Source organism: Nanorana parkeri, unplaced genomic scaffold (assembly GCF_000935625.1).
Source record: "Nanorana parkeri isolate BGI_ZX_2015 unplaced genomic scaffold, ASM93562v1 scaffold1272, whole genome shotgun sequence".
Lineage (NCBI taxonomy): Eukaryota > Metazoa > Chordata > Amphibia > Anura > Dicroglossidae > Nanorana > Nanorana parkeri.
In genome coordinates, this window is record NW_017307540.1 from 411,533 (window position 1) to 421,583 (window position 10,051).

Sequence of the window (10,051 nt, forward strand, 5' to 3'; positions counted from 1 at the left end):
CCCCCCCCTTTCTTTTGACCCCAGCCTCTGTCACTGTCACTTTTGCTGGATGTGAATTTAAATGTGAAAGACATTGTAAATAATAATAGGAATAATACTGTAATGTGTTCTGCACATACAATGATTAGTTTATCACATTTGATATATTCGTGTCCTTTTAAAGATCCATGTGGTATCATAAAGATCCATGTGGTATCGTATGGTAATGTTTGCTATAGGCGATGTTGGATATTTCCAATATTCACATCATAACCTCCACAGGATTACAGCATAGCCCCACCCCTTTAAGATTTGTTCTGTCCATATGTGGTGGTCTGTCTGCCTCTCTGAATGTCTGTTGTGTTCAGACTGAAATGTCTTTGTAGATATTCGCAGTGGGAACAATAACGGTACATTTTATCATATATTTTCTATTAATATTTTATTCGGATTTATGTTTCCTCCCCATGTGAAAGTCAATAGATTGCACCAGCTATTATGTTTCAATGGAGAGCACTGGCTGGGCTTGGAAGGTTTTCACTCCTACACAGAAATATGTTCTTTGTATCCGGAATTGGCATTGCGTTCATAGAGATGAGAGCGTTTTCCTGGCCTAGTATAGATTCTGGTAGACCGGAGTTGGAATAGTGCGATTTCACCGTCCTGTATTAGCTTGAGAGATTTGTTCTAGTATTATATATTCATTTTCTTTATTATGCTCCTGGCCTCCTTATTGCTTTATAACCCGTTTTCCCTTCATATTCTTGGACAGAACAGCTCTATAGTTGTGTGGCTTCAGATATTTAAAGGTTAGACCACCCAAAGCTGATATTTCAGTGTTTGGTAAATGCTGGAGCATTAAATCACCTGATAGTCCTTTATATCCGTTAGGCGGCATGCTTATGCTACAGTTACTGGGTTTGCAGACCTGCTGTGGCCATGATGAACTGTTCCCACTCTCCGTGTTGCATTTTTACATTTATTTTATATTATGAAGAATGCTACAGGAGGAGGTGGAACACACAAAGCTGGGTGTGAAGAGCCACAATTCAAAGGTGGAGAGGAACAGAGTTTGGAATTTTGGCATGAGGATCTTGCTAATAAAGGCTCTATGAAATACAAGAATCCACAGGCTGATTCAGCCCACTAGGTTACATCTATAACTAAAATATTAACTTGGAATGGACTGAACCTTTAAGTCATTTTGGGATCAAGTAAAATTTGATATTTCAGATATGTTTGAATGCTGGTAGGTTGCGTAACCTACAATATATTCTTATGTGTCTAAATAACTTTATTGGTGAGACCGGATTTCTCAGTTTTGCGCTCCTTTCTTTGGATTCTCATTCCTGCTGTTACGCTAGAAGGACGATCACACCTTCAATGGGGTAAAATAATATGACCCATGTCAGGGAACCTGGACCCCATAGTCATGCTGGCAGGTGATGCACAGTGGCGTAGTGGTTAGCACTTCTGCCTTGTAGCACTGGGGGTCCCCGTTTCAAATCCCGGCCAGGTCACCATCTGTAAGGAGTTTGCATGTTCTCCCTGTGCTTGCGTGGGTTTCCTCTGAGTACTCTGGGTTGCTTCCACAAAACAAAGACATGCTGGTAAGTTAGTTGGCTCCTGTCTAAAGTGGCCCTGTATGTATGTGAGATAGGGACCTTAGATTGTAAGTTCCTTTAGAGCAGGGACTCGTGTGAATGGGCACGATGTAAAGCGGTGTATAAATACCTGTAAAAATATATATATATATATGAGGAAACCAGCTTCAGACATGGCACCATCTCAGTCCCTGTGATATGTAAGCAGACGATTGGTCGATTCAACCTATTTGTATCCATGCAAAGCACAAGCATCAGTGGGCTCACATTTTAAATGTTAAATTGTCTCAGGGAATAAATGACAGCACATGTGATAAACTATTTTCATATATTGCAGTGTGCATGGCAATTCAGGGACATATACAGCAGAGTGCATGGTTAGGTTCTTAAAGTGTGAGCTCGGCCAAAACAGCCAAATGGCCAAAAAAAAATCTGTTTAATTTTGGATAGAGAGGGTGAAGGATTAGAACCCTTTTACTGGTATCCCATGCTCCATTGGAAAGGTTCCCCTGACTTCCTGTCCCAGTGACAACAGATGCACCAGATGGGAAGTGAGGACAAAACAGGGGGTCCTAGCCTTCCCCTAAAGAATAATAATAATAAATGATGCATTTCTGTCTGTGTTCTGTTGCAGAGTTTCTCACACTACCATTATATGTGTAAATATGTTACATGGTGCACAACCAACCAGAGCAGGCCTGTTGCCTAAAGTGATACATTTTATAAAAAGTGATCCATGAACAAAAAATGTTAGCTGGAATCTGGTTGCTATAGGCAACCTCTCCGTTCTCCTTTTGCCCTGCTCTTCCATTTAGCAGTGGCCAGTTATTGAGTCCTGAAATCATTCGGAAGTCAGAACAGATATTAATATCCTATGTAAAGGGTTTGATTGACTTCCCATTGTTCTCCCTTTTATAAAGGGTGCTTGCCGTATGGATTAGGTAGCCATGGTTGCTACATTGAAATAAAGTTGTGATGTGGCTTTTTTCTCACCAATTTATATTGAATATCTGGGCAGTGTTTGAGTCATTGTAGCGCATTGGTCCATTGACATTTGTCTGCCCAAGGAGGATTACGCTGGTACCCAGCTGGACGACCTGGAATAAGTTACCACTAGGTAATATCCGGGGCATCTTAATCTCTTGTATTGTTTGAGGATTAGGCTATAGGATGAGCAGTATTGTCTGGTGTGGCTCTGTCTGGGTGAGCGATGATGAGGATATGGGGGTCTTAAGTCCTTTGTAATGAGGTCTCCCCGAGGAACAGAAGAGGAGACTCACCAATGCATGGAGTGTGTCCGCTTCCTAGAGAAACACAAATCCTCAAAGTTATTTATCGCAAGGTTAGTCTTGGGACATAAGAGCCTGGGATGTCATTTGAAGAGGAGTTAAAGACCAAGGACATTGGGGATCAGATATGAATACAATATCATGAGACCACTTGTTAAGTCATGGCTTAGTAAGGCCACAATCAACTCCAACAACTCCTTATCACTTTGTCTTCATCTGAGCGGTCAGGAACTGTGTCACTTATACAACCTATAGCTGGGAAATCTACAAATAAAGGTGCTATAGGCCAGACAAGTCACTGGTACTTTTACACAATAGCAGTTCCATCTTGAATCAATACATCTTGTGGGGGGTGGGTCCTGGGGAACAGGTCTTAGTTCAGTTGTATTGAAGCACTTGTAGGAGACCAGGGACCATGGGGAACAGATCTCAGTGCAGTGTTATTGGAGCACTTGTATGAGGCCAGGGACCATGGGGAACAGATCTCAGTGCAGTGTTATTGGAGCACTTGTATGAGACCAGGGACCATGGGGAACAGATCTCAGTGCAGTGTTATTGGAGCACTTGTATGAGACCAGGGACCATGGGGAACAGATCTCAGTGCAGTGTTATTGGAGCACTTGTATGAGACCAGGGACCATGGGATGATCTGACTGACTCTTGATCTGACTGACTCTTGATCTGACTGACTCTTGATCTGACTGACTCTTGATCTGACTGACTCTTGATCTGACTGACTCTTGATCTGACTGACTCTTGATCTGTTTCTTTGTCTACGCCACAGGTCTTTGGCACTGGGGCAGCAGTACAGTTCCCTCAGCTCACAGCCCATTCTCTGTGGATCCATACCAGGACTGGTGCCCAAGCAGATGCGATTCTGCCGGAATTACATTGAGATCATGCCAAGTGTGGCAGAAGGGGTGAAGCTGGGAATCCAGGAGTGCCAACACCAATTCAGAGGCAGGCGCTGGAACTGCACCACCATCCATGACAGTCTCGCCATCTTCGGACCAGTGCTGGATAAAGGTATTTGGCCGGTGTCCTAACCAAAGCCGTGCTGTTCTCACACTTACCAGAACTGCAGAAAATCCAATATGTGCTGTTTATATACATCAGGTGTCCTCACAGATACAAGAACCGATACTTGTCCAAGTCCTCACAGACACAAGTACTGATACATTTTTGTGTATTGTCATGTGACAGTTTTTCTAAACCAATACAGACTAATGACCAATACAGACTAATGACATCAGTGGTGGGGCGCCAGGGCCCGGTCCCAGCTGCAACTGCTGAAACTCTGGTAGTTCTCATGTAAATGCCTAGTATCGGCACTGGTATCGGTGCATCCCTAGTTATAATACATATTTCTGTGCATAGTTTGTGATTATATGTGTAGGACGGAGCATCCAATACATACATGCATGCTGTGCTATTTGCTTAGCAGTGCAGCGCAGCTATTATCCTGAACTATGCACACCAACTCATGGGTGGTGTATATGTTCATTCTTAGGGTGCAGTTCTCTATTCTGAATAGACTATTGGTACTAATGGGTAATAAATAAATTACAACTTAGCATAGAAAATGTTGATGGACTTTAGGATGATCTGATCCAAATGTAGATGAGATTGCAACATCCGGGCCATCAATTTTCTTCAGAACATGAATATAACATGACTTGTGTGAATGAAGGATATTTACGGTTTTTGCATACTGGCTTGAGCAATAAATATCTATACATCTATATAGCTGAGGAATAGGTTTATCCTGGCTACAGAGCACAGTCCCAGGCTGAGAGGGGAGCAGGTTCCCAGAGATAGCGGCATGCAGGTTTTGCTCTCACGGAGGCTGGCGGCTCGGTAACACTGGCTGAATGAGTGAAATGGGCTTAGTGCAGAATGAAAGGAGTTTTAAGCCTCCTCCCCACTGAGAGGCTGAGAGGGGCTCTGGGCCCAGCAGGACTCCAGGACCATTCACACGCCCTTTCGCTGTCCCCCCCCCCACAAGCAGGGGACAGCGAGCAGTCTGCGCAGAGTTGCCTGTTGCTACGGATCGGCAGAGAAATGGCAGTCTGGTCACACGCGGGTCCCAGGGACGTCCATCATTATGTCACTAATACACTGTGACACCAGAACACAAAAGGGGATTGAGCGTCCCAGCAGGTAACTGGCCACACTGGGAAGAGGAGGGAGATCTTTTTAATAAGAGGATTAATCCCTTTACTGCGTGATGCATAGATCTGCACTGTAATACCCAGACTTCTCTGCTCCAGCAACACAGCTCACGCTCCGAAGTTTAAACTCGGCTCTCTGCAGTCTGTGCTTGGGACATAGCAGGGCACATCTCTCAGCAAGAAGAGGCACCGAGACATTTTTAGGTGGATACAAATTACAAAAAAGGAATACTTTTCTTCTGTTGCCAACATTTTCTTCTCATGTGCTGGCTTTCTCACCTGCCTGCATGCACATCCTGCCAACATATCTGGGAAAAAGATCATTTTTAGTAGTGACTCCGTGTAATGCTGTGTGTGTCCTGTGTGAGGAGAATGATACAGGAGATGGTCTGTATAAAGCCAATGAGAAGGAGGTCTTGGATGGTGCGTCTCCTTATTGGTTCTGTACAGATCTTCTCCCGCGCCCTCCAATGCCGCCTTCTCGTTGGCTCTGTATGGATTCCTTCCTGTACCCGCCAAAACCTCCTTTTCTCATTGGCTCTGTACCGATCCCTTCCTGTACCCTCTAAAACCACCTCCTCATTGGCTCTGTAGGGATCCTCTTCTGTAATCTTTAAAACCGCCTTCTGATTGGCTCTGTACGGAGGGTGCAGATTTTCTGTGTGTGTGTTTTTCCTTCCCACTTGCTGGAAGTTTAATTGGCTTCTATCTAAATTGTCCTTGTATGTAAGTGAGATTGGGACCTTAGAGTGTAAGCTCCTTGAGGAAGTGTAAGCTCCTTGAGGACAGGGACTGAAGTAAATACAGTTTACTGGGGAATTTATCAAAACTGGAGCAGACAAAATCTGGAGCAGCTGTGCATGACAACCAATCGGCTTGTACCTTTCCTTTTCAAATCTTAACTGAACAAACCGAAGAGAGAAGCTGATTGGTTGCCCTGGGCAACTGCTCCAAATTTTGTCTACTCCAGTTAAGATAAATTCCCCCCGACTGTATATTGCACTAAATATCTGCCATTATAGATGTGTAATATCAAACGCACTCAGCTCAATCATATACCAGTAATGCTGAGTGATGACAATCCTGTGACAAAAAAGGTGAGCAGGCCTGGAGGAAGAAATAAAAGCAAACCGTGATCATTGTGCGTTCCATAGGCTGTGCGAAGGTCGCTGCACATGCTGTGGTCCCCTGTCAGCTGCCCTTAGTAGGTAAAAGTTGTACTTGGCTGTACATGGTGATTTCCCAAGCTGTCCATTATTCCACCACGTCCTGCTACTTCATTAGTGTCGTCCTGCAATATTTCCCATTTGTGTTTCTGAACTAATAGTGATGTAACCACAATATAAATATGTTGGTATCACAGCACATGTAACAGTGTGTGCCTTCTATTTGTCTCCTGCAGCCACACGGGAGTCGGCCTTTGTTCACGCCATCGCTTCAGCTGGAGTGGCCTTTGCTGTGACCCGGTCCTGTGCAGAGGGCAGCTCCACCATCTGCGGCTGTGACTCCCACCACAAAGGCTCATCAGGCGACGGCTGGAAGTGGGGCGGCTGCAGTGAAGACGCAGACTTTGGGGTCCTGGTGTCCCGAGAATTTGCTGATGCCAGAGAGAACAGACCAGATGCCAGATCGGCCATGAATAGGCACAATAATGAGGCAGGAAGGGCGGTAAGAGAAACGCACCGCTGTAACAATCTGGGGATTGTGGGGCACTAAGCTGTTAGAAAATAGCAGAACATACAGGTTCTCTGGCTAGAAAAGAATCATACACTGAGACATAAAGAACAAGAACAGGTTCCTTTTTAATGTCTGGGCAAAAGATAGAAAAGCATGCAGTACATACAGCTCTGTAATACATGCAGCATTTGTAAATGGAAGTGTACAAATACCTGCAGCTGGAATTGCACTGCTCTGTGTGCTGCAAAGTGCAGCAAAAGGCCAATACATGCATAATGATGTTATACTTACTCTTACACTTGTCGCTGCACAATGATTGGAGAAGCAGCAGGCTGATGAGCTCAGCTCTCTCCTCCTTGTTAACACATGACCACACTGAAGCACCACTGTTTGGCTCTTTGTGCTGCTACCAGTCTAAGCTCTGCTGTCAGACTGCTAGAAGCTGATAACAACAAGTCATAGACGGCTACTTGTATTAGCTGCTTTTGAAAAAAAGTTAATGAATATTGGAAATGACGTTCAGCTTTACAAGTGTGTGATGAGCTGCGGTACACTTGACCAGTGACATTTCATAAGCGTACAGGTATAGGTAGCTTCACGTGTCGTACTGGAGAAGTACATTGGCACTGACATATATGAGGAGATGTATAACATGTCTGGGGGAAGCTGGCTGTGATGAAAGCTTGAGTGGGAAGAAGTTCCTCAGATTGTAGAAGTGGCAAGCAGGATTTGTGTTTCTTAGACTTAATATGCTGTGCTTGTACCTTTCCTTTCACAGACCATCCTGGACCACATGCACCTGAAATGCAAGTGCCACGGCCTGTCTGGCAGCTGTGAGGTGAAGACCTGCTGGTGGTCCCAGCCAGATTTCCGAGCCATCGGTGACCATTTGAAGGATAAGTACGACAGTGCCTCTGAGATGGCCGTGGAGAAACATCGGGAGGCGCGAGGATGGGTGGAAACCCTGCGGGCCAAATACTCTCTCTTCAAACCTCCCACTGAGAGGGATCTTGTGTACTATGAGACATCCCCCAACTTCTGTGAACCTAACCCAGAGACTGGCTCCTTCGGGACACGGGGACGTTCCTGCAACGTGACATCCCACGGGATAGACGGCTGTGATCTGCTGTGCTGTGGAAGAGGCCACAACACCCGCACTGAGAAACGCAAAGAGAAATGCCACTGCATCTTCCACTGGTGCTGTTATGTCAGCTGCCAGGAATGCGTGCGCATCTATGACGTGCACACCTGCAAGTGACACAGGTACCACCACTTAGAAAATGCCACTTCTCTGGCTTCACTGCTTTATGAATCATAGCAATTAAGCGGATCAGAGTGCATGCTTCTTCCAGGTCAGTGAATCTCAGTGTAGTCAAGCCAGAGACAGACAGCCAGGCAGCTGGCATTTAGAAGAAGTGTTCAGCAATGGGATGTCCTCTTTCTGTCTCTCAAATAACTTCTTATCCCCTGAAGGACACTGCGCTCTGCCATTGTCTGATTTGCAGGTTGCAGAGTACGAAGACTATTGGGCATCACTGTGAATGCTGTCGGCATGCCTCTGCTTCCATCAGAGGCTCCTCGCACACATTTCCTTTGTGTCTGCACATTTATAATATGTGGTCAGGATTACAGAATGTCCCATAATGCCTCCAGACTTATTCTGCTGATCTGATCATCACTGGCTGTTCAGCAGTCTCCATACATAGAAGTCTAGGTGTAGTTACCGACTAACACAATGTAAATGTGGATTTTCTGTTGCCCCCAGGTGGCGGTTATGGAGGACGTATTGGTGGCGGTTATGGAGGACGTATTGGTGGCGGTTATGGAGGACGTATTGGTGGGGGTTTTGGAGGCCGTATTGGTGGGGGACACATTTATAATATGTGGTCAGGATTACAGAATGTCCCATAATGCCTCCAGACTTATTCTGCTGATCTGATCATCACTGGCTGTTCAGCAGTCTCCATACATAGAAGTCTAGGTGTAGTTACCGACTAACACAATGTAAATGTGGATTTTCTGTTGCCCCCAGGTGGCGGTTATGGAGGACGTATTGGTGGCGGTTATGGAGGACGTATTGGTGGCGGTTATGGAGGACGTATTGGTGGCGGTTATGGAGGACGTATTGGTGGCGGCTGCACTGGTATCCTCTTATCACTCTTGAAGTACAGACGAGAAGAGCGTCCCTGATGACGGCTTTGTCAGGTTCTTCCGGCCCCTGGATTGTATTCTGCAGACATTTGCGGTGACCTGACACAATGTATCCGTGTTTGTAGTGCAGGATAGGATAGGTGAGGAAGACAAAGTCTGAGTTGTTCTTATGGGGAACGTTTCATGTCTGTAAAGTGTTTCCAAAAAACAAAACTAGTAGTGTGAATGAAATGCCTGTTAGTGAGCGTCCTGGGAGCCCCAAAACCAGTGGCGATTTCTGATCAAGAGTGCTCCGGTCTCCTGGATTAATGAGAGGCTGGGCTTGGGGCAAACCTAGTTCACCCAAGCCCAATCAAAACTGACTACCACCCCCATCAGTGGTGGGAGTTGCAATGGGGGCATTCCTTGTCCCTTTGTGATGTATAACTGTGGGGCAGGGAATGCCCCAGCCACCACTGATTGGGTTGGTAGGAGCGGGTGGTGGTCACAGTTTTGAGTAGAACCGAGCCAAGACTCATCCAGAACAGTGATGGGCTAGTAGTTTGGTGCCTCTGGCCAGCCTCACGTGTAACAATCTGCATAAGAGTAGTGAGGGGGTGTTTAGGTGCCCCTAGATTTTATTCAGATCACCAGTTTATCTTTAAGGACTGCTATGTTTTCATACCTATGACCCATGGTGGTGAGATCATGTGAGAGGCTCAGCCATCATTCATGTGTGCTGAACGCAGCAGATGGATGGTGTAGTTGTATGTATCCAGGTCATAAGGAATCTAGACGATTAATTGCTTGTGCTGCCCAACCCTTTATTCACCACTGAAACTGACATCTTCCATCATGTAAACTGGTTTTTGGGTTTCTGTGGTCACCTCTGTGGTCATTCAAACACATATGGTAACAGCAGTGGACTTTGAGGGGGTAATAAGGAAAGCTGCCGTGAGAAATGTCATCTAGCCCTTGATGGACTACAGCTAGACAAGAAGTGGCTGTAGGACTCAATAATTGTCTTCATCCTTTATCTATCCATCTATTTAGTATTAAAATGAACGTTCTTCTTTTCATAATGTCCCCCTAGCTGTCCTGTCCTGGTAATAAGCAAACAGCATGAAATCATACAGGAGCAGAGTAGACCATGGAGGGAACCTCTTTTCTAAGCGCCCGTCTGTCCCAGACCTGACCATCA

The 10,051-nt window shown here is 45.5% G+C and overlaps 1 protein-coding gene across 1 annotated transcript in view; it reads left to right on the forward strand.

The window, feature by feature from the left end:
* WNT3 (Wnt family member 3) overlaps positions 1-7,980 on the forward strand; it is a 9,153-nt gene extending 1,173 nt beyond the window's left edge. Inside the window, exons 2-4 of the mRNA XM_018568997.1 lie at positions 3,657-3,898; positions 6,446-6,711; positions 7,499-7,980. Coding sequence (XP_018424499.1) covers positions 3,657-3,898; positions 6,446-6,711; positions 7,499-7,978 — 988 coding nt within the window. The 3' untranslated portion in view covers positions 7,979-7,980. The remainder of the gene's footprint in view (positions 1-3,656; positions 3,899-6,445; positions 6,712-7,498) is intronic.
* Positions 7,981-10,051: the final 2,071 nt, after the last annotated feature.